We start from the raw sequence: 25,772 nt of genomic DNA on the forward strand, positions 1-25,772 counted from the left end.
AGTTCCAGCTCCTCATTTTGATGAGCAAAACAAACTTGATTGAACATGGAATTATCAGCATTTCCAGTTACCTCATGAAAAGGCCACTCGGTAATGCCAGATCTTTCACAAGACCTTGAAAAGCCACGGACGTGGCCCCCAGACTATGCCACAGCAACTGCCTGCGTGTCTGCTTAACTGCACTGTTCCCCTCAAAAACTGAAGGGCTTTTTTCTTTAAGCTTCTTTTTAAGTGGAACAGTGGGGCATTCAGCACGGCTACGAGACTGGTTAATATTAGTTTGGCTACAGTAGTTCTCTTTCAACAAAGGAGGCTCTCAGCCCGGGGTACCCTTGTTCCAGCAGCAAGTGTACAAGGTCTTTTGTGTTAACATGGGCTCTCCCGGCCATCGTGACCTTGGACTCCACATCAAGAGTCACAAGCATGAGTGGTCACCAGCCCTCTTGTCTCTTCTCCTCTGAAAGAAACGCAAGGATTCAGCTATATGCGTTTTTAGGAGCAGCAAGCAATTTTAGGCTCGCATGCCCTCCTTAATTACATTCAGGCTGTCACAGAGGACAGTGGGGCCAGAATTACTTTGGGTGGTAACTATGTTCAGTACGTGAATGAAATTACGTGTTCAAAGCCGAGTTCAGAGTAAGGCCCTCCTCCCCGAAGCACCCCTGCTCCCATCAGGTGGGGAGCACGCACATTGTCCTCTGCGTCTGCTTGCCTTACTCTTCTACTCAATTTCAGAACTGCTGGAACGCAGAGCAATCCACAAGTTCCTTACTCTCTCCATGAGTGCCCCTTTACTCTGAAAGGACTAATTTTGAGTTGGGAGGGGAGTTGTTTGCCTACTACTACTAAATAATCTTCATCTTTGGAGTTGTAACATCACTTGAACAATGACACTGGGAAAAGAAGCATTACCTGCCAGCCCCAGATACAAATTTCCAAATGAAATTCCAGATTTGATTTCTTGTGGGAAGAGCAAAGTAGATTCTAAAGCACCTTATTTATTTTATTCCATCTCCTTCACCACAGCTTTTCAAGTTAACAGAGACTAATTCCCAATATTTGGCTTACCAGTTTTCCCAAACCTGCCTATTCAATGAAGATAATTCATTTTCACATAAGGAAAAAATATGTCATTGTCATACCCTGCTACTTAATAGCTGACACTTAATACTTCTCAATTCAACGTAAACAGGAACAAAAAGACCTTCAGAACTGTTAGTAATCGAATACTCTTTCAATGAATGCTTACATGAAATTCAGACTCTGAGCAGAAGGGGTGCACCTACCAAACCCATGTCCTGCGCTGGGATATCACAGAAAAGTAGTTTAGGACAGGGAATAGGAAACGAGGATTTTGTGAATCACGTTGCAAATCTGTAATTTGATTTTCTTCACCGTTTCTCCTTAGCTTAGGGAGCATTTCATCCACTTTAGTAGTCAAAGCATGCACCCAACAGAAAACAGAAAGACGGAAAGAAACGTAGACGAAAAAGAAGGAAATCACAAAACAGATTTGAGAAAGAACTCAGGAATGAAAGCCTACCATTGTTCTGGCTCTTTATCACCGCTTTCATCTCTGTCCGTAGTCTTTTTTTATTGCCCCATTTTCCACAGAAGTTAATGGCAAAACCCACAATCAATTTGAATAGGGCTCTTGGATAGGAAAAATATTTGGAATAGGAGCCTGTACTCCTACGTGGTTACCACATGCCCTCGAAACACTGGGATGGTCTGTGGCATTTAGCTTACTTGAGACATCCAATGCAGAAACACAAAAGGGCCAGTTCCTGTGCTAGCACAAACGGCTGCTTTTCCAGATTCGCAGAGCTACGGGGATTTACACCAGCTAAGGACATCACACAAATCATTTTACTGTTCTCACTCTGGCAACAAATCCCCCCTAGGGTATTCAAAATACCTTACTGTCCCATATGAAAATATCTGCTTACAAGCTGTGTTTACGTCACAATTTCAGAGCCACAAAAAGTACACCAGAATTGCCCTTTTTTAAACAAAATTATGCTCCAGAGCCTAGAGTTTTCTATTTGTTTTAAAATTAAGTTTCTTATACACACAGTTAAAAAACAAATATTACAAACATAATGTAAATAGAAACTGAAGAGAACAGACTACAAAAAACCTGAGGCAACAGCTCAGAGTTGTGAATTTTCACAGTTAGTTCAGTGAGGAGCCAAATCCAATTTAAACGTTTACTTTTTCAACTGTATCAACAGTGACCATATTAGCAGAAATACCTTACCCTGTGCTCTTTTAAGTTGCTTTCTGTATCTTCACAAGTACCAAAACCCATAACCAGAAAAGGTAAATTTCTGGAAATTTGGAAGACAAAAAAAATTTCAATGCTTTTTGAAAGAGAAAGTGGGAATTTGGGACAAAATGTTGTCTTCGGTAGCTATGGGATTATCAAAATCTGGTTTATTTTTCTAACAATGAGAAATTTCTTAGTCTTCATTTAATCTTGAGCCATGGTAAAAGTTTATCTAGCAGTAAAGATGGAGTTGCCATACTGTCCTGAATAGCCCTTTAAAACAGGGACACGCAAAATAATGTTAGACTTTATTTCTCACTGTTCATTCTGAAAGAAAGTCTTTCACAAGAACTTCCTGTTAAGTTTTACTCAAAATCTCTTATTTAGCTTTGTAGGGCTTTTTTAATATCACGATTGGGAGAGAATGGGAATGAAGGGTTTGAATGCTTTTTTAAAGTTCCTAGGTGTTTTTGAAGTTTATCCTTCATAGACAAAACTATTCCAGAACCTTCTGCAAAATCTTCTTCCATGGGTTTGCTATACGTCATCTAGGCAAAAATTTAAAAAGTGTGGAGGCAAAGTTAGATAGTTTATGTGTAATAAAATTAACAGACAACACGCGTGGTCACTGAAACACGGCTTTCACTTCTGACTGTACTCACCTCATCAGTCCCTGCCCGAAGGAAGGACATGAAACACAGATTCCCTGTCCCCTGCTGCAACATTTAGGACTAGGAATAAATAATGGTGGCTGTGTGCCATTCCACAACTTCTACAATGTAATTGTAGGCTTTTACTTCTGGCTGAGGCAGAAATGATAAGGCAGCTCTGAGCAGCCTTGTCTCACTGTGATTCTCTGCATGAGTTCTGTGCTACAAGGGGATGTGCAAAGAGTTTGAATTCGACCAGTTGGATTTATGAGTAGACAAATACAAGTCCTAGGCAAGTGATTTGTGACAAATGTCCATTTTAATGAAGAACCTGCACATGTTAGTTACAACACTTACCCAATTTCCTCCAAGATACAGCCCTAAATTATACACTCAATTAATTGGCAAGGTCGCTTTTATAACCTGCACGTTTGAAATATTTCTAGACAGAGGAGACTTTCACCAATATTCAGCTACCATCTTTGCTTCAGATGGCTAAAATGCCCTAAAACTGAGTCTAGAATTCAGATACATTTGCAGGAACCTTTACATTGGAAAGAATAAGGGCCCAGCTATCACAGAAATACACTTTCAAAACACTTTGTTTGAGATCACTTAAAAACTCTTTGCAAATCTGACAGGCCTTCCTCATGTACCCATGTGTTCACCAAAAACAGAAGACTGAAGTATGCTGTGACACATGCAGGCTTTGGAACGGTTGCAGACAGCAGAAAATCAAGCAAAGTTTGCCACAGGAATATGAATGTATTTGCAACTTGAGTGGATCTGAGAAGGTGGAAAAAAAAATCCATGTAAACCAGACACATTTCATCTGGAATGAAATTCAGCCCTCCTGCATTTCACCTTTAACAGAAATTACCATGACAAGAAATGCCAGTGACCAATTTGGTAGACAAAGTAGGATGTCCTTCAGTTCACTAATCACTGCCTGTAGCTATGCAGGTCACTGCTCGCAAGAGACTGAAATCCTTTAAAAGGTAAATCTTGCAACAAGGAAGACAGCTCTTGAAACTGTCTTTTCAAAAGGCACCCACATAACTTCAGAGGATCCTGGGTGTAGCAGAAGACCTCGCTGCCCTAGTGCAAGACAGTACTTCAGCAACTCCTCCAAACTTGTCAGCTGGCAGTGGGAGCTCTCTGTTTATCCCTGGGCATAGGCAGGGATTTGGGGATAAGATTTTCTTGCAGGAAAAGCTGTGAGGAAGCCCTGCTTCAGAACAGAAAAAGAAAAACAAACAGGAAAATCTTCCTGCTGTTCTGCAGCCTGGATGGGAACCAATCTATGCATACAGATCCCTATATTATCGAAGCCAATTATCACTGACCACTTAAAAATAGAAACTGCGTGTCTCTCTTCTTATGCCAAACTGGAACCCAGAGCAAACCTACTTGGGTCATTGCAGACCAAAGGATTACAGAGCCAAGGAGCTCCCCTGCTGAAGGGCACTGCTATCAGAGCAAGGTTTTTGCCCCAGACACCTAAGATACTCATACAATTGCATTTTGTTTTCTGGTGCAGGTAGTGCTGTGTAGCCACAGTCAGTCTTTCATCCCCATGAAACGGAATTTAGAACTGATCTAAAGCTGGCTTAAGCACCTCTGACGGGAAAGACAGCTCACCTTTCCTACAGGCTTATTCCAGTGGTCACTACATTAGGTGTCAAGTTTTTCAAACCATACTATTTCTAACACAGCTCAAAAGTAGTAACAAAATAAAGGCACTTCCACCCAGGCAGCCTGGTCACCAAAACACATCAAGCTCCCACTAAAAATGAACACTTTCCAATCTGAAATGCAACATTAAAAAAAAAAACAAAATCGAAATGTACCACACAGCAGGGTATATCACAGAGCTGCTTTGAAAGCTGGCTTTCCTCTGGGGATTTATCAGGAGCACAAATCTAGCTCACCCCCATCCCCCAGGATTTTACATTTGTAATTACCACTGGAAATTTCACACCTAGGGCACAGCCTTAGAGCTGAGACCCGACTTTCCAATCACACTGCGGGAGATGATAAAGTCACCAAGCTACTAAATGCCAGCAATGTTAATAAATACCACGCTGCCCTGTTAACCAGGTGGGAAGGAGCCTGTGAGCAGTGATGATAGCTGCTTCTCTGGGCTGGTGCCGGCTTCCCTGTGGCACTGACACTCACTGCCTTCGCTGCAGAAGGCGATACAGCTGCAGGGAGCTCCTTCCAAATTCCTGACTTGCATTAACCTCTTCCTGCCAACTCCTACAACCTGCCAAGCCATCCACAGGATCCTGCCATGTTAACGTAGCACAGGTGACAACTTTGGTTTACAATTATAACATATCTGGTTTGCTTTTCATTTAACTCCTCAATTGAGCAGGACAAATTTTCTCCACTGACGTACCCTGCACAGCTACATGGCAACACGCTTTCCACAAACAAGTTTTGGGGTCCTGTCTTTACTTGCAGGGAGCTACTCCAGCCCTGCAACACGATCCCTTTCTACTGAACAAGTGGCCATGAGAACCAAAACCCCACACCTAGGTTTAAGATGATAGCAACCACTGATACTATCTCTCACTTATCATTCCAGGACCGGGTGAACTAACCATAAGAAGAACTTACTGAAACTTAATAAAGGAAACAGAACTTGCTAAAGCATTTTTCTCCCCACACCTGCGCTGACATTCTCACGAGCACAAGGACTGAGTATGCTAAACTTCTCAATTATCATGCACAAGACTTCAGGGTTTCTTTTGACACAAAGAGAGCCTTGATTCACTCACAGCGTTTTCTGCCACATCCTGCAGAGCTGCAGGGATCTCCTGCAAGGTGACCCTTCCCAGGCGCAGAAGGAACCAGTCTGATCCCTTCAGTGCAGTCCCAGAACTTGCACTGGCCTCACACCGCAGTGGGACACGGTTGGAAAATCTGCTTTAAACGCTCCACAATCATCATCAAGTTGAAAAACAGTTTCCTTACAATCATCACTTCAAGGCATTTAAAAGAGGTGGAATGTAGGAGTGCCTCAGTGATCACTTATGATCTGAACTTGCTTCGTCCCTAGCATTTTGGGGCAGAATTAGGTTGGCTCCTCTTCTCTTCTCATGTGAAGCTGCCAGTGCCAAATCTAACGTATTGTCTATCTTAGGAAAGAGGAGATCAGAGAGAGTTGTCCTCTACTTATCGCTGATTCACACTTCTGCTTCGTACAGGGCCTGAGCACTTGCTCTGTGTTGTTTTAGTCAATACAATATGCTCCTAAGTGCTTTTTTCTGAGGAAAACTCCCAACCTTCACTAGATCTGAACAGTACCTTGCTATAATCTAGTGCAAAGCTGTGGATTCCCATGAAAACTCTAGAACTGTGAAAAGTGAGGGGCAAATTCAGTGTAGGAAGAACACGAGTAGAGGTTATGGTAAACCCTGTATGGTGGCAATACTGGTGCTGCTCTAGAGGGCCATCCTACCGGAGACAAGAGGGGTAAAACACAGTTATAAAGGAGGAAAACACAAAAATAAAAAGGCAGAAAAGGTTCAAAAGGTACTTTTTACCAGAGACTGAAGAAGCTTTGAAATGTATCTGCTCTTATTTGTTTGTACACCTCCACAATGAAAGAGGTAAAACTGGTGATGAATTTTGTAATTTAAAAATACTACATATATTCAGCTCATCCTTGCTGGCTCTGAGTCTGGATGCACTGAGCAATGCCCAGAACACCCAATGTTTTCACCAGAGCCTCCTAGCAAGAGGACAAGAATCACCTCAAAATTTTACAACTACAAATTAATGGCTTTTTCAGATATTCTTCAAACAAAGAGCCATTAATCCAAGGAAAGACACCTTCTGTGTCAGCAGAGTTAAGCCACTCCCTTTACAGCACACAGTGTTTCGTATGGTTATTTAGCATTTCATGGAGTATCTAGTGCATAATTTGAAACATTTCCTGTACCTAAGCTCCACCCTGAACGAGATCATTGGCAGCGCTGTTTTTCAAGCCTGTCTACCTTCTCTGCAATGCGAGTAAACAGCTATGGGATGGTCTATGGGAGCTGCAAACTCCCTCCTTACCATTGCAGGAGAATTCACTGCATTTTCTCTCTTTTGTTAAAGGAAATTGCAGGACATTTGGGGATAGCATTGCAATTTTTTTTCTTTTTTTTTTGTTAAGTCAACACAGTGCATTCCACTGAAGGGAAAACTCACTTTCTGTGCTTTCAACGCTGTCGTCTGCTTTCCTCTTTCAATGTGATGTAAACACACAGATAATGGATTCCTGAAGCAGTGACCCTGAAAATGATAAAATCTGCCTTCTTTAGACTGCTAACTTAACCAGCAAAGAAAGAGGCGTGAACCAGTATTTTTTTCCCGTGCCACAAACTTACCTCGTTCTTTTTAAAGCAAGTACCGCAGCCTAAGATCTGACAGATGTCCAAGATAAAGCCTCTAACGTATTCCCTTGCGTGCAAGTTCGGAGCCTGGATTTTCCATGCCTTGCCTGAGGAATGTCTATGTTACCAGTGTTTAAGATGCTGTCATTTTATCTTATTATATCCAGTATGCAGCCATTACTGTGAGCCAGTTTACAAGATAAACAAAGTACTATGAATGAAAGATTTTTTTTTTCCTCCCTCTTTAAGCCAACAAATAGGAACATTCTTTGCACTAACCAGGCTCTTCCTCCCTCTCTGACAGGAACCACAGGACCACACTTGTGGCACAGACCAGAGTAAAATAAGAAACATGCACAGAAGGGCTGAACTTCACTGTACTCAGGCTGCTCTGGGATTATTTACGGAGTCACATGGATGTAGAGGAAGAGGAGGTGGTTTGGTTTTGGTTAAGAATTCTTTTTTATTTTGAAACTGCAATGCTAGAGTTCATTCATCCCTGGGACATGCCTTACACAGAGAAACAGCAGAGCTTGTTTGACCCTGTCTGAGGCAGAGGGATGCTGGGCACAATCCTCCTCCACCGCACTGCTAACAACCTGGGTTTCCAGCACAGGTCAGAGGCCTACCCTTCAGAGAGCACACGACCATTCCCCAAAAGAAACGTCTGTTTTCTAACATAGACGAGAATTTAATGGGAAGACATTAAAGAACATTCTCCCTGTCCAAAAGTAGAGTAATGCAAAATGAAAAAACTGGGAATGTTGAAGTACGTGAATGCTTTCTCAGAGATCTTCTACGATATGAGCAAACTAATTCGTTTGGAAATTATGCAACTGTTCTTCATTTGAAGAAGTTAAGCCACCCGCCTTTACAGGAGGTATGCAGGGAGTTAGAAAGGGCTCTAGCACTGCAAACGGCACCCAAACAAAGCTAGGATTTTATGATTAATTTCCAGAGTTATGACTGTATTTTATTTAAGGATAAAATAAATAGAAAGACCACTTCCTCACTCTCCCCCTTATTGTTCTAAGAAATTTGGTCTGGATTAGTCCTCATCTGTAATGCTGAGTGGCTCAGAGGTCAGACACGCATCTTAACGCTGTGTAAGACTGAGGACACCTTCAGAGAGATAAAAACCACAGGGTATCTCTTAAAAGAACACAAAGCTTTTTCCTAAAGCACCACTTTTGGCCTCTCTCATTAACACCTTGATGCAATGAGAACAAGCCCAGACTAACACGTTTACGGGTATCATATCATAGCAACACCTACAAAAAAACCAACACAGGCTTACCTTGTAACTGCTTGAATCTTCCTTCTAACTGATTATAGTTATACGGCACCTGAGCTGCATATCCTGGGGACAACGGCCCGGGCATACTGGTTGATTTTTGTAATTCCATTTACAGGTAACACAGGGATACGATGAACTGCAGCATAAAGGAACCACAGGTTTCTCTACCATACATCCAAGTAAATCCCAGCTTCCTCAGTAGTTTGGCTTCAGTCCCTAGAGAAAACGCTCTCACTGAGCCCTAAGTAAATAACAGCTTCGGTTCAAAATCCAGCAGTGTGGGTTGGCAGTACGTTGTCTGTAACGGATTCAAACTTAAAGCACCATGAGGGGTTTTTTTGGTGGTTTTTTTTTCCCCCGCTTCACTACAGGCAACTCTCAAGTGCTCAAATCTGGTTTCAAACGCTTGCCTGGCTCTGGCGAAACTAAATCAAATAAAAGCAAGCCTGCGATTCAGCCCAAAGTAAAAGCAGCATGGAGCCACGCGCTGCCGTCCTTGCCAGCGCTTCCAGGAGCCGCGCACACCTCAGACCTTTCTGCTGGTTTGTAATATAATCAGCAGCCGCCCGGGTGAGGGCTGATGTCACTTGATTACCATACAGCACCGTGGAGGAAACGAAGGCTGTACCAAGGGCGAAGGGGCGGCAGAGCTGGGGAAGAGCGGGGCGGCTCACGCAACGCAGCAGCAAGTTCTTCCGCCGGGTGCACCCCGCGCGCCCTGAGCCCGGGGAGGCGAGGTGGCAGTGGGGACCCCAGCCCCCTGCGCCCAACGCACCGCCACGGCCACGGCGGACGGTGGTATCTTCCTGAGCAACGCTGGTGGAATTACAATCTTTTGTTAAGAGCCTCATGTAACGGAAAAGTCTCAGATTACTATCACATGAAAAGGAGGGCACTTTTCTTTATTTATCTGCAAGACTGTTCACTTCACAAACACACACACACACACAGAGAAGCACTCATTCAGTATTTAGCAACAGGCGAGGAGGGGACACAGAAAGATGCACACTCCAGCACACTGGGAACAGACGAAAGCTTTGTGAAAAGGTTCTTTAAACAGTCAATTCTGTCGCTTCATTTTCTGTTACTTGTCGATATTGAGGATTTTGACATCTCTTATGCATGTGGCTCCTCGCCCATTTATCAGCGTGCGGGGTATTATTGCAAGATTAATGGTTGCCTGGGCTGTGCACTGGCAGGGGAGGGCTGTAATGTAAATAAGGACGCCTTGCCTCTGATTGCCACCTTAGTACGCTGCTGTAATATAAACGTACACAACAGCAGCAGCAGCAGGGCTAGGTACTAGAAGCCAGTTCCTGCAGACGGTATTAGACAGAGATGTCAGTTTTCCCTCAGGGGCACGAGCTCCTAGCCCTCACTTATTCACAAGTGAAATTAAAAGGTCAATTCCACATTCATAGTCTCAGTATGTAGCATTTGCCGGCTCATTTTTAAAACTGCTGATACTGTTCACACAAATGTTTTCTCTTTTTTTCTTCTCTTGCATTTCCAAATTCCTTTCCAATGGAATCCATGTTCTCTTCTCCTCCCACTCCGTCCCCTCATTAAACATTTCAAAATGTTGCCTTTGTTTTGATACTGTCGTTTCACAAGTTTTCAGTCATGTAGTAATTTATGTGAGGACAATTCCTGTGGGAGAAGCTCAGTCCACTCCCACGGACTCGCTGCAGCCCCAGCTCCTGCTAGGCGTAAGGTGGAAATTCAACCAGCCATTACCAACACACCGGGGAACAAACGTGCAAGAAGTCCAATCATGAACACTGCCGATTTACGGAGAAGTGATAGAAGTCAACATTTCCCAACTGAAGCTTGGGTTTCGAAAAGCACATGGACTGTTGAAAATGCCTGGCACATTGCTCCTGAGATCATAAACACACTTAAAATATTTATGGCTTTTAACTATACTATTTTACTTAAAACAACAACATAGCCCTAGCCCAGAGTTGCGAATTGTATTGATACAGAAGGGCTTTTATTAGCAGATTTCAGTGAACCCCTTTATATCAATATAGCTGTATTTACACAAGACTTTTGGTACTACAGCAGACCTCAAGAAGAGCCTAAAACATTTTTGACAGTTGGCCTTCAATCTTTTCAGCACTACCTACATTTGTGCCACTAAAGACTATTCGGCTGCCCAAGCCAGACTTTACAGCGTCAGGGAAGAAAGCGATTGTCTGCAGGGGCAGCTAAAACACCGCTGTAGGGGGGACCAAGGTACTGCAGGCTTGTGCCCTAAAAGCGTGTTTGAAGGCAAAAGGGGGATCTGAGGAAGCACCTGCGCTTCTCGCTGCGGCAGGCAGGATGCTGCTCTCCAGACAACAATGCGCACGAGTCCCCCGTTCCTGCTAAACCTTCCCCTGATAATCTTTGTGCAGTCAGCTGTCCCTCCAGCACGCAGGGACCCACACGCTGCAGTTGCGGCCATGGGATTTCCAGGCTGGGGTGGGAGGGAAGAAGGGCAACACAAAAATACAAAAGGCTCCCAAGTTTACAGGAACAGAGCTCGGTGAAGTGAGCTGTAATATACAGATGTGCACTCCCCCAAAGCTCAAGGAGCGTGTTTTACCCAGCACACAAGTACAGGCTTATTTCCGTCACAAAATTTTTTCCTGCAGCTTTCTACCAACAGCAGCTTTTGCCTGCGATGCCTGACCTATGTTATAATTAAACGAAACCCTTCCCCTCGAGAGCAGGCAGGCAGCCAGGCCCTACCTGCAGGCATATCAGCTCATTACTGTCCCACCTTGAGCAAACAGGTGTTGCTATGCGAGCTCACAAGGTAAAACTAAAGTCCAAGTGACTGACAGGAGAGCTGGAGCATTTTTAACACCATGAAGGCCATAAATCAGGAGCCAGGAACTTTTCCCCAGCTGAAAGCTTTCCCAACACCTTTGGCAGGCGACACACTAATGCACGTGGCTATTATTAAAAATATTAAAAAGTAAAATATTGCAAAAGCAAAACATTAAAAACTAAAAATAATCATTTGGCTTTGACCCATATAAAACACAGGCTGGCTTTCCCCACCCCGTCATAAAACATTAACACCACATACATGAATTTACACTTCAGATTGTCCCCTGTGGGACAACTGAATCCGGTAAGCTTAAGATTCCCAAGAAATACTGAACAAAAGTTGGGGTTTGGGTTTTTTTGTCAGTGTCCCCTCTCTGTCCCCCCCAATTCCGTCCTGCCCAGTAGCACTAAATGCTACCTTAAAAAGGGAAGAAATTGCAGCAGGTATGGAGCAGTGCAGGCTACACAGCGAGTAGGGGGAAAGCTGAAGGAAAAGGGAAGAATCTGTGTTTGAACTGAGCTTATTCTGTTCAAGCTTTGAAAACCAGAGACACAAGACCCTAATGCATTGTGGAGAACTCGGCAGCACTCACTGTGAAATTCTGACCTCAGTTTATCTGCCATCCAGGTTGGCATTTGGGCTGAACAGCAGGTCCCCCAGCAACAGATGTGACAGACTTTGCTGATGATCGCATCAGCTCCTGGGGATGGCCCCGATCGCCAGGTGCTGCTGACTCATCTGCCAAAGCATTACTGCCGCTTTGCTGGGCCCCTGGCGTACATCTTGAAGGCTCCACTTCACAGGTTGGTGGTAATTCAGTAGAAAGAGCAAAACGGGGATCTGTCTGTATCTGTGAAACTCTACACTGTATGTAGCAAGACTTCTTAAAAATAGGCATCCTGCCAGTTCTCATTTTTATTTGAGTCACATCAATCCTAACACATTTGTTTGCTGTTGACTCCAAATTAGTAAACCTGAGACCTGTTTACTGCCACTATGTAGCAATGCATCAAATCGATCATAAGGCTCTCACATGCAAAGCCCTTTTTTATGCCTGGTTTCTACTCATTTTCTCTGTTTCTCTTTAATTGACTAAGCCCTTGACATTACATACTAATGGTATGTTATGGAGGTGAATTAATGCTTTAAAGGCCATAGATAAGATAACTTCTAGCACTGGTCCAAGTGTAACTTATCAAATCAACACAGCCTGAAATTGTCCATGGTGTAATTCATCACTGATTACACTGTTGGAGAAAAATAAGGGCCAAATCATATATTAAGTTTAGTATACATGGGGGGGAAGGTTTTGTTGGGTTACCTCCCCCCCCCAAATTTTGTTCTCAGTTTTCTCCCATGGCTGTAAAATAATTTTTGCTTGCATTCCTTGAATTGTACCTCTCCCATAGTACTTGACTGTTAACGATGACTTGCATTATTTGTGTACTTGTTAAGTTATTAAATAAAAACGCAAATGATTATCCACTTAACCATAATGCAAAGTGTGACTTAGTTGACATGATTAGAGCTTTGCAAAGCTTCAAGGAGAACAAGAGGTTGATTACAGCAATATTATGAATGTAGAAGTAACATCCAGAGGCAGGTGCTTACCCCAGAACAGAAAAGGGTCTGTCCCGGGATCTGTCTTGACATGGTTCTGAAAATTGCTGCTAGAGTGAATGGGCTCCTATCACAAAGGAAAAAACTAATGTTTCTAAGGAAAACACTAATGTTAGGTCTAGCAAAATTACCATTCAAATCCCTAATCATCAATGTTTCTAAAGTTGAACAAAACTATTACTTTTCTCAGCCAAAAGAAATCCCTTAAGAAAAATCTCAGCATAATCTCAAAAAAAGTATAAACAAAAGACCCTCTAAGAAATTCCTGGCCAAGGATCCAGTTCATAACTTTTGTAGAAAATAACTGGTAAGCGTGCAGCGTTAATATTACTCACACAGCCCCGCTAGAATTGGAATAGCTAGAAATTCTGACAACCTCATCCATCCATCAAACTACACTATCTTCCACCAATAAAGTCAACCAATATTGGCTGGCTTTACTGGGTCAGCAATGAAGATACTATGTGTGGTAGACACAATGTTCAAAACAGGCCCACCCTCAAAATACATTCACTTAATGCACAGGTGAAAAACCAAAGAAAGCAATACAGAAAATGCTCCCTGGGTACCATAAAACAAATGCATGCTTAGTAGTCTTGTGTTCTGAAAGCAAGACATGATTTTACAACTCCACAAAAGACAATTATCTTTCTAATGGGAAGCAGAACGCACACTAGAGCTTACAATAATTACAAATCTGGTTAATCATCACCCTTGTCTTTCCTCTTTACTCTTATTTGCTCTTCTAAATTCTCCAGCTGGTGACTAACTAGAAAAAAATTACAAGATAAAAAGGATGATTTATTAATCTAAAATGCCACAGAAATCACATAACATTTGCTCTTCTCCTGAAAGAGGGTAAAGTTCTGACACATCCCCTCAGCGCCACAGTTAAGAGCTGAAAACTCATAATCATGTTTGCCTTTCTTGACTTCTTTGCTGATACCCCCGTCTACACAGTAAAAACAGAATCTCTCCCTATATAGGCAACAGAGTAAGGAAAGATGTTTTTTGCTGTGGATGGTTCTAGAATGTAATAGGAAATAGTTATTTTTATCATATTTGACAATTTGCATAACATTAATCTTGAAGAGTTAGCTGCTTTCCCTCTAGTTTATATCTAAGATGCTGGAACACAGAGAGAAGCAGCCCACACACTAAGTAGAAATTAGCGTGCCAACTTAATTACCTCTTCTGCAGGTATTAGTGGGAACAGAATCATTCATCTTATAAACCCGCCATTTCCTGTAATACTTAGCAACTGTCTCAGAAGAAGGTGAAATAAATACAAACAGAACAAGATCTTCTCTTAAGTAACATTTCTATTTCAGGAAGTATTTCAATTTTTCTGCTTAAAGGGGATTTTAGGTCAGTGGCAAACACCAAGGCATTTGGTCCTCCAAGTCCCTTCCAGATATATTCCGTAAGTCTCGTGGGCATGGGAGAGCCGACACAATCAATAGGTAAGGGAAGGGGGCAGATTAAAAAGCAAGAGACAAGGATTTTCATTACAGAAGGGTCTGTTCACGTATTCCTTTTGCCATGTCCAGGCTGGCCTTCCAGCAGCTCCATGCTGAATCCCAGGCACAAACCAGCTTTGGGCTCAAGATGAACCTGTAGGTTGTGACGTCTGAGACCAAAGCAGCACAAAACCTTTGGGAATCTTTTCACAAATCAGGACAAAATATCAATTTATTACTGAAACTGGGTCAGTTCCACCTGGTTTCGGGTTTCAGTTTACACAAGTCCCAGATTAACAGGAAAGTTGACATGACTTTTGTAACAGCATGTCCTTGCTAACTGCAACCATGGAACGCTTGCCAGGAGAGCCCGCAGGAAAGAGCTACACGAGCCACTCATGTTTGGAAGAAATCACGGTTTGTGTTGGTCCGTATTCCAGTCCGAATGGGTTCTTCTGAACTGCACTGCTTCTCATACTCCGTGAACTCATCAAAGCAGGGAAGCCAACCCTGAAAAGCTGTAATAACTACATTCACAGGTTTTGTTTGCAGCCCAGAAAATGTACTTGGTTTGCTCCCTGACTTAGATGAATAACCCTTAAAAGGTCTATTAAAATCAAGCATGGTGCACAAGTATGCACTTAACATACTCACTTTCTGTGAAATTTTGGCATGAAAACACTTCTTGATTTTAATCCAGAAAATTCTTTTTATGGGTTTTAATGTGCTTTTTTAGAAGCTGGAATTATTTTCATTGCCTCTCCCTCCCTCCTTTCCTCGTCTATCTGAATTGCATCTATGTTTATATGTAGGAGAGAGAGAGATTCCCACCCTCCTTTTTCTTTTCCTCCTTTTGCACTCTTTTCTTTTTTTTTTTTTCCAGTTTGACCATGAACACAGAAGATGCACTGTTGCTACACCATAATCACTCAGGCACGAAAATTCAATCTCCTGCTACTCCTGAGCAAAATGGAAATTGGGTGAAAACAACAAGCAGAACACACTGATCTTTACAAATCTGCCTAAGCCAGAGTATTTATTTCTACTATTTCCCTTGCTTCACAAAGGTAGAACAGAAAGCTTATAAACTGTATTAACATTCACAAATACATCCCAATTGTGACCAGCCACATTCACACATGGTCAGTTTAGGCGAGAGGAATAAAAAAATACCTCTCCTTCCATAACTGGAGGAGCTCGAGCCCCTAAATTAGAAACCTCTGAAATCAACTGGACTCTCTACAGAATTTTAGATCCTCTTATACCTAAGCAACAAAGTTCCAGAAAAGCCGAGGTAGTACAGGCTTGCGCTGATCCTGTAGTTCATTCAAAATGAAAGAGAAGGAAAATGTTAGAAAAAAAAATTATTGGTAGTTTCTTTTAAAAAAAAAAACCACAAAACAAAAACCAACAACAACAAAAAAAACCCCAAACCAAAAAAACCATACTAGATGCAGAAACATGAGCTGAACACCTCATTTTTAAAGCCAACATAAAAAAGACATCTCTATTTTTAAAAACCTTCTTCCTTCGAATCTCACCCACAAAATTTCCTCATCTGGGAATCGCCTATCTCTGCAAAAAAGCTTAGTGATCAATTGACAAGTACTAACTGTCTCAAACTCGTGAAGTTATTATTCCACAGCAAACCATGCTTCATTTTTATATAATGTATAGAATAAATATAACATTATACACTTATATGTACAAATACTGTCCACGTTTGACACCCATCCGCCTGAAAGGCTTAATAACATTTAAAGGAAGCAAAACTTCAAAAAATCACCATACGACATACACGTACAAAGTGGTTGGCAAAAAAATACTAGTGTTTGCATTGCTCACTAGAAGAGTTCAAAACTGCTAGGAAGAATGCTAGAAACTAGAAAAGTGGAACTTGGAAGTGGATTTTCATCATGCTCTCTACTTGTCTGGTCCTCACCCCTGTTCCTCTTCTTTTCGCCTCTTCCCCATCAAGGCAATTCATCTCAAGGCGATCTGGGTTTATATCTCTCCAGGATATTACCTCAAGATAAGAATCAAAGCTCTGATCTGAGAGAATGATTTCATCACTAATCTTTCCCCATTAGAAGAGCTCCAAGGTTAACAGAAATTAGTAAACATTTTTTAATCCCATATTGAATTTCGCTTTGCAGTATGCTCTGCTAGACATTATTTATACTTCAGGGAGTGCTTTCATGCAGTATCCAAGCAACAAATAGAAGGAAAAATGCAAGGCACATTGCAGATTTGGCTGAATCAAATAAAATAAATACAGAAACATTGCTAGTTAGATGCTAAAGACATCAGACGAGAACATTCTCTTCTGCGTATGCATTTTTTGTGGAAAGACTTCTTTTAAATTACAGGCTCATGACTAGGTTTTGAAATGCATCCACAACCAACCTCATCCCTGATAAAAGTCATAAATTTAAAAAAAATTAATTGCCATTATTGGCACGTAGTTTCTATAAACAAGAAATCCTTTCCATTAAGACGACTCAGAAAAATATCTAAAACCAATCTCATTATTTCAATGAAGAGTCACTAATCCCATGGTTTCTCCGTATTAAATATCCCCAAAAACATTGATTCCAACAGCAAAGAACGTTATAGTCTTTCCAGTCTTCACGTTTCCCGTGATAGGCCACTATGGGTCAGATTCCCAGCTGTGGTTTCCAGCATGGTCTCACAGAAGCCTCATGGTCAGATTCTCAGCATGGTCTCACAGAAGCCAAGGGAGAATGCCAATTTATACCAGCCGACAACCTGGCTGGTAGGTCTCCTCCTAAATTATCAACTTCAGCATGATTTTATCGCAGCTCTACTACTGCGCCCGGCTGAGCTCTCACTAACTACATGGAGGGTATCTCACAGTGAGTATTCTTCCTTTCCTTGAGCAGCTGCTGCAGCCAGAGTGTTTTACTCCACAAATCCTACCCTGCCTCTCCCTGCTGGGCTTGCCTGTCCCTGCTTCAGCTGACGCAGAACGCTGCATTTCACTCATCTCAGTGTTGCGGGCAGCCAAAAGCATGTCCCCCGGTGCTTTTACTCTTTCCTGATGCCATGGTGATGAGTGGATGATGAAAACTAAAATAGACAGGAGAGCTGTGCTGTGCCAGTCTGGCATTAAGGCACAGTTCTCACCTAAAGCCACTGCAAGTAAGGAAGCACACTGTGAAAGTTAGTGCAGTGCCAATGTGTCCAACACCCAAGTATGATAAAGCAGATTTACACACTTTCAGGATTACCCTCATGGTCATTTCATTGGTAGTATCCTAAAAGCAGAAACGCGTATGCACACATGCACACAGGGTCAGCATCAATATATTGGTTTTCCATCTTCTTCCTCTAGGTACAGATGGCTTTTTATATTTAATCACTTCTTAACTACAGTACAGAATTCTCTTGGACCTTATTTTGCTAAATTACTGAATTGCTGTCCAAGCATAGAGTCAGCCCTTTGTGAATAAGGACTGGCATACGTCTGGAGCTCTCCACAAGAAACTGTGAGAAGCAGATATGGTACCTGTATTCCAGTCCAGGAGCTTAACGCACAGGAATTCAAAGATCTAAAGACTGATCAATGCAGGCTCATTTGCTGGCAAGATGCTGGGCTCTCCTATGTACGTGTCCAACTCAATATTGCTTAGTCTTGAAAGAATTTAATCAGAGACGTAAAATGACCGCAGCTGTCAGACTTTCCAGCGTGTGGCTACCAGCAACTGCTCCTATTCTGCTCCCTCCCCAAAGAAGCAAAAAGCCTATTTTTCCAGCTCCGCTTGTCCTGCCTGAGCAATGTGTGCCATATTACAATTATTCCCCAGGACGCAATCACTTTCATGCATCGCTCTGTTACTAAGTAATCATAAATATCATCCATGAAGCAGACAAGCATGCATGATTCCAGAAAACTCCTAAGTTACGAAGCAGTACTTTTTTTCAGAAGCTTGGCTCTGTACTCAGGAAGCTACACTGGACCATGGATCTGGTATCTAATCAGACTACAAAGAGTCTGACTTACACCTCCACGTAGTTTGCACACTACTTGTTTGATTCTAAAGAGAGAGAGCAAACCCTCAAACTATGCATAACTGATACCTATAGCAATGAGATACAAATGACCTCTGCACCAAATTACATTTTTGATGGGACATCATTGAATGCAAGTTATTCACATTTACTTGAAAGTTATTTTGTGTATGTAGACATACAGTGACACTTCTTTCTGGGTCAGTTTACTGATGATCTTTAAAAACAAAAATGCTAAGAACAGAATATTATTTATTGTCTGGTTTTTGCTATTTGCTTTAGAAACAGTTCTCCACCAGCAACTTTAAAAGCGAACACACAAATCAGCAGTGACCGATGCGCTAAGCTTTTTCTTGTTTAATGAGAAGAGCACAGTGTTCATCAGTAGTCACAGCCAGCACTGCAGGTGACATGCGTAAGTACAGCAGCTTCTCCGCTGCTGTGCTCTCTCCCTTCATGCCTGCATGACACACAACACACAAAATGATACTCCCGTTTTTAACACCAGCCTCATACAGATTCTGGTAATCTATAGCTTGGAAACTACAGCTGAGAAATTGTTCCAGAAGTAAAATTCAGAAGGAAAGCACTGGGTGAGGTCGACATTTGGAAAAGCTTTTGTTGAAATAATTCCATCAGTTTTTATCTGAGCAAAATAAGATTTTTCAAAATAAGCCCTTTCACGCTCACCTGAGTAAGTCTGCGTTAGGCCTTTGGCTGCTAAACAAAATCATGGACTACTAACCAGCACTGCCACGCCAGAGCTGAGAAGATGCGTCTGCAGTTTCACTGCTGTAAGTCTTTATTTCTGTTTAGTGTCAAGCGAATCCTTCACATGCCCTTCAAACCTGATTTACAAGCATCAATATACTGCTGAGTTCTCTTTCCTTAACCACTTGCTGTTATTAAAATTAGTGCACTGATTTTCAAGTCCCAGATAGCTCAGGTACTGGATATTCATGAAATGTACTGCAAGAGATTATTCTCAGTATGGTCTTTCAAAGCCAAGAATAAACGAAAGGTTTCTTCTCTTAAGCTCTAAATCATTGTATTTTGTTCTTTTTATTGACTTGAGACCTGAAACTTCATTCTGACTGCGCAGATTTTTTTCTATCTTTAGTGTATACTCAGAGTGAAACAGTAGAAACTTTGCTATGAGAGATATGCCAGACAGCAGGGACAAGCAGGTGCATGATACCCGAATAGTACTACCAGCGGGATCTTTCTTTTCGCTTTTTTGGGGGGTGGTTCTGCTGATTTTTTGCACTAGAGCTGTGGGGCGAATGGCTCAAATATCAGGGCCAAAAGGGCTAACTAGCCTCACATTTGGTACTCAGCACTTTCCCATTGCAAGTTTTCTCTATCTTTTTTATCCTTAAGAAATGGGTATTCCACTATATTAAAAAGAAAAACTTTTCAATAGTGTAACTTCAGTAACAATTTCAATTATTTTCCCCTTTTGCTTCTGGGAGAATTTAAGTTACTGGTGTGAATTACAAGCCTATGTTCTCTTTGTGCAATAGGGACAACCAAGGAAAGCCGCACGACGAATGCAGCCTCCTTACCTGTATTCCCCTGTAAGGTTCATGAACAGTGACATGCAACACTAGCAAGTGTCCTGACCTGTGCAGAGTCACGTAGGTGGAGCTGAAGAAGAAATGCACAGCTTCATCTGCCCTGCGCTAAGAAGATATGCCTCTCTTATTTCATAAACTTTGAAACTTTTTAATTCATATGCCAGAGAGCTGAGTCACAGACCTTCTGGTCACTCAGGTGAACACAGAGGACAAAAGGGCAAAATACAAATGACCAGAAAAGCAAGTAAGTTTAGCCAAGCATTTTTTAATATTGGATTAGCTAACTGAAGAAATGGAACGTTTTGGAGGTGACGATTCTCATTCTACCTGAAAACAGCATCTGAGACAGCAAGCATGGTACATCTGAATGTCACAGTCCCAGACAGAGTGTGAAAAACTGCTGAACAACTGAACTGTTTCTTAAGGCTTTTGTAAGAGCTCCATGCGCCAAGGCGCTGCACAGCAAATCTTGTTAGCTAATGGTCCTTGACAGACGAAATCCAACACCTGAGGATTTGTGAATGAAGAATTTTGCACAAACATGATATCTTTTTGGCTTCTAAGAGCAGGTAGAATTACCTGGTCTTCCAGCCAGACCTTCCAAAGAACCACAGAGAACGAGGACAGGTGAAAGATGATTTCCCACAGTGGGATATCTTACTTTACAAAGTAGAGATCAGTTATCTTCTTTTCATATCAGTTGCAGAGTGACTTAGTTCAACATGAATGGCAACCAATCTGGTTGCATATCCTTTCAAATCCGGATTCTGATTGAAAGCTGAGTTCGCAGATGATTTATTTGTTTTAAACTGAAACAATCCTTCACATTCTGGTTTTCACGGTATACAGATCACTTTAATAATATCGGTTATCAGCTGCTGTGCTGACTATAGTGCTTTTCTACTATTATTATATCATACCTGCTTTAACCGAGCTTTTCTCCAATACATTGTCTGTTCCGATCACAGATTATTCTGACGCCCATCTCCTGCTTTGCTCTTTAAATATTTCAACATCCTGCTGGAACATCGGGCTATTATGATTCTTTCTAGAACAGAGCATCAGACTCTGGCTACCGAACTCACTTCTCGCCTACTTGCTCTCTACCTTTCTTTACCTTAAAGGAATAAGCTTCATTTGAATTACAGGAAACTAGAATCAATACAAGATGGAAGCCTCACAGAAGAGGAACTTCACAACTTGTTGAAGACTGTGGACAGAAGATGCTTGCACCAACAGAAAGATCCACATTGAGTATACAACCATTAGTCAGCAGTGTAAAATGCCTATGGTTGTTCTACTTTTGAACGCAACAGCTTGCATCTTATAGATGGGGAATAAAGAACCAGTGCCTGGTCTGTTTATTTTGAAACCTTTTGTACCAGGACAAGGAGATTACGTTGATGGCCTTTTGATGTATCTTGTCTCTTCAATGAAAGGCAGACGTACTGGAAGAGCTGACAGCCACAGGCAGTCTAACCTAGGACCTCTGGAAAGAAAAATGCTGTCGGCAGAAGACGGTCAGTCTTGGAGATGTGGGAAGATGCTCATGCCCGCAAAGAGCCAGTGCCCATCTAAGTCAGACTGGAGTGTTACTCAGTAAGTCTGGGCCCTGCAGGTGGTGCACAACTACTTCTGCTTCAGAGAGCACTGAAATTCACACAGGAGAAAGTGGTGGTGCAACAGACAGTCAAATTTATGGGTTTTAGAGCCCAGAAGAGCCTCCTGGTATCACCCAGTGTGGCTTTGTGCGTGCTGCCAGCCAGAGGCTTTCACACAGTGATTATGTGTCTGATCCTGTGACAAGCAGCTGAATTAGAGTACACCTTTCCAGAAAGAGCCTGTCTCGATTTAGAGAGTACAATGACAGAGATTATTGCTATCCCAGCTCCAGGCTGCAGCTGTTAAAAACCTGGAAGTGCCTTTCTGGGAAGATGCAAGGGAAGATTACCCACCAGACAGCATATCCAAAAATATACGTTGAACCGTACCAGGAGTACCATGGCTCAGCCTTTAACTATAACCTTTGATTTACAATACAAACCTCTCTTCGTTCCTCTCTCCCAGCATCACGATTAGGCTTTCAAGCAGTGCTGCAGCAGTGCATTAGGCTAAGCCAAGTTTTGGCAGCACGCAGTATTCTTAACACTAACAGTAGAGAATTACAGGTATGAAACGTATCAAATTAAAATAACTATGAGTAACGCTTATTAAGGAAAAAAAATAAACACATGATTCTCTGGGAAAATGTTTACATATGCCTCTGAATAGAATCTTCAGCAAAATCATTTGCTTTGACATTGGTATTTGTTTTAGGCTATCTAAATAATTCAAGTACTTTCCTTACATTACTTCTCCTTGAAGTAAGAGTTTCATGTTTATTATTCATTACTCAGGTGGGGAGTTCTGCTTGCCATAAAAGTAAGTGGAACAACGAACTGCTGTAAAGGCTAGATGTGGGACCCAAATGCTGCTAATGATTTTTGTACTAAAAGCACTTCCCACCCAAGGAATATAATATAACCTACAACCACTAATGTGGCAGGATTAAAATACAGTTTCTTTCTCAAACAAGATCAAACTATAAAAAAAAAAAACAACCAAGTCAAGATTCTTCTCGTCTACCACCAAAGGCATCAGTCAGGCTGCTTCTGACCCCACCTAGCAGAGCCCCATTCCAGGTCAGGCATTTTACACCATAATTTCAAATGCATACTGTGATGAGAACTGCTGTAATTAAAAGTCTTCTAAAGATAGCAAAATTTAACACGCATCCTTTCCCTGAGCAGTTCCATTAAGTCGATACCATTACTATCCTCAGTAAGGGTTATATGACCTGCTCTCTGCCCACCTGTGTGAACTATTTTATTTCCCTGTCGCTCAGCTCCAAACCTGATCCTGCCCTGTGCCTGACATGTAAAGGTGTTCTGCATCGAATGCACCCCCACGGCCGGCACCAAGAGGATAAAGGGCACGCTGTGCTCCAGAGTCAGTCTCATCAGAATCACAAATGAAACAGATGATACCTTTGTCTCAGTACGGTTAATTTAATAAACTTGCTTCAACATGTTATGAAGTGTTGGGTTTAAAAATGTCCTTGTAACTAAAATTTCGCTAGCAGAAAGCTCAGCATATTTTGAGCTGTTTTCCATGCTTACAGTATGTCCCACGCTACTGAGGCATTTTGTTCAGAGGTCAGGAATGTGGGCATGCTACCATAAGAGTCAGGAAATCATTTACAGAACGCATAAAAATCCCTTTGCAGGGCAATGCCTCAGAGCTGAGAGGACATGACGTAATCTCCTTGCTGCATAAATAAATTTGGTTAATGTACAGCCTTTAATACGCAATGATCAAATATTTTAAACAATAACAACAAAAAGAGACCCAGTCAAATTTCATTTCTCTGCTGATGACAGTGTAATTCAGCAGAAGACGGCATGTATTTCAGAAGCTCTGCTTCTTCAGAAAGAACTATAGTTTCAGCATTATTTACTAAATGACAACTTATCTTCATCTACCACATTCCTCCATTTCAGGACAGGTGAGATGTTTTGAACACCTCCAAATGAAGATATTTTTGAAGCAGGATTTTGTTATCCTTCTGATTTTTTCCAAAAAAACAACCCCAACATCACTGCCAATCACAGAAACCCAATCAAAACAATTTGAATACACAGCCGAAATGGTTAATAACTGATGAGACTGGTGAGGTGAGAAACTGAGTCAGTACAACCTTCTAATTTAAAAAAAAAAAAAAAATAGGCATGGATGAAATCTCTGCTCTCCTGTGCTTACAGTAAAGAAGTCTTCATAGTAAATCTGAACAGCCAAGTGTTTGCAAAACGTCAGATATGAGCACATCCTGCAAAGCAACATGAGGCCATCATGTCCCACTGATGTCAACGGACAAAACAATCTCAACAATTGTTCCGCCAAACTGCATTTGACCTCAGGAAAATGTCAGCTCCAGTTTACCGACAAGGCGCAGGCACTGAAGACAGACAGTATCCCGTACTATCACATACAGAGTTTTGCTCGTGCGATCAGTGCTTACCAGCTAGGGCCTTGATGCGGGATCGTTCAAACAGTCGAGCAGAACTATTTTCATTGTCCCAGTCATCGACATCCCAGCGGTTGTTGACATCGCTGTACTGCTGTTGGATTTCAATATTGTCATAATCTGTCGCTACCGTCGTCGTCATCCTGAGTCTTCTCAACCTATTCTCACCATCAGATTCTTCTTAAAAACCTCTGTAAAAGAAAAATACATAATAATAATTTAGACAATATACATACATTGGAGGAAGGTTGTAAAACTCAAGCTCGAGACTTCTAGTTTTAAAAAATCAATTATTTTTACTCAAAGCCTGGGCACAAGCTCAAGAACACGTTAGATACCAACCAGTCCTTCAAAAAGCAACGGAATGCTCCGAGACTTCTTAAAAAATGAGATACTTCACAAAAGCAAGATTTCGAGCCAGTAGCTTTGCTGCACACACATATCCAGAATTGTCATGTTCAACTCCGCACAAACTGGAACATGTATGAAACGGTGCAGAAAGATACTTTCACAATTGTTATTTTCAAAAGCAGCCTGTCGGCTTTATAAATCTGTGAATGTTGACTAAAGCATATAGAGACATGAATAACTCAGCTCAGAAAAACCTGAATTGCAAAGAAGACCTCAACACCTTTACAAAATGGTACACATTCTGATGAAAAAATGCAAATGCTTATAAGCATTTGACCAGCAGAAGCCTTTTAACATAGACCTGAAGAAACATTTCTTTCTTCACATGCAAATGCTGACTTTGTGACAGGTCCTGGGAATTTATTTATGAACTAATCCAGATAAAAACAACTAACTGATGCATTGCTTTGAACTCTCCCTAGCAACAAAATGGTAGCCCACCAACGCAACTCTTTACAGGAGGTTCTCCTCTTTCAGGCAGTCAGATACTGTTAGCATATTCATACCGTTTTCTAATCGGAATTTGCATGTACTTATCAGCACTAAATATAAAAGAGCCTAACACCTCTCCTAGGGGAAGAGGAGGGAGATTATAAACGGCTGCTAAACCAGAGGCTGTGAACCCTGCAGGAACAGCCACTGGCCTGGGAGCTCGGATCCAGAGCTCCCCCCATCACTGGGGGTGAAGCAGCGGCTGCATTGCATCCTCCATAACCCAATCCCTCCAAAGTCGGTGCTCAGAGAGACCCAAGGGCTGACCCCGAAGAGCAAACACACAATTCACCTTTATAAAAATATAATAGTTTTTAAAAAATGCAGTAAAGTATTTGGGAAAGGGGGGGTTTAATAGAAATGGTCATATTACAGAAAGACTTAGAAGAGTATCTGAGAAAAATCTCTCATTTTGTGGATCCACCTGTTTGTTTCCTTCTGCTCTCGCTCCTGTGAGCTGTTTACAATAGCAAAACAGGCGAGGGCCACAGCCTGGAGCTCCTTCACAAACTCCTTGTACCCTTTCTCTCCCTACAAGCTGCAGAGCGGGGCCCGGGGCTCCCCTCGAGCGCCCAGTGACCCCAGCCCGGGCCCAGACCCCGCTGGGCCCTTTCCAGTCCCCGAGCTCCCGGCAGCGAGACCCACAGCCGCAGGCGAACGGGTGTTTCCTCCTCCCGCCACCCGCCTCACGG

General features: G+C 42.1%; 1 protein-coding gene across 4 annotated transcripts in view; it reads right to left on the reverse strand.

Annotated features, from left to right (window-relative positions):
• SPTBN1 (spectrin beta, non-erythrocytic 1) overlaps positions 1 to 25,772 on the reverse strand; it is a 136,248-nt gene that overhangs the window by 69,852 nt on the left and 40,624 nt on the right. For 3 of the 4 annotated variants that reach the window (XM_075147816.1, XM_075147815.1, XM_075147817.1), the window contains exon 2: positions 24,172 to 24,368. In XM_075147816.1, coding sequence (XP_075003917.1) covers positions 24,172 to 24,319 — 148 coding nt within the window. In that variant the 5' untranslated portion in view covers positions 24,320 to 24,368. Of the gene's footprint in view, positions 1 to 8,604; positions 9,131 to 24,171; positions 24,369 to 25,772 lie in introns of those variants that run through there. The other variant, XM_075147818.1, reaches the window with a different exon arrangement.

The sequence above is a fragment of the Calonectris borealis genome, chromosome 3 (assembly GCF_964195595.1).
Source record: "Calonectris borealis chromosome 3, bCalBor7.hap1.2, whole genome shotgun sequence".
Lineage (NCBI taxonomy): Eukaryota > Metazoa > Chordata > Aves > Procellariiformes > Procellariidae > Calonectris > Calonectris borealis.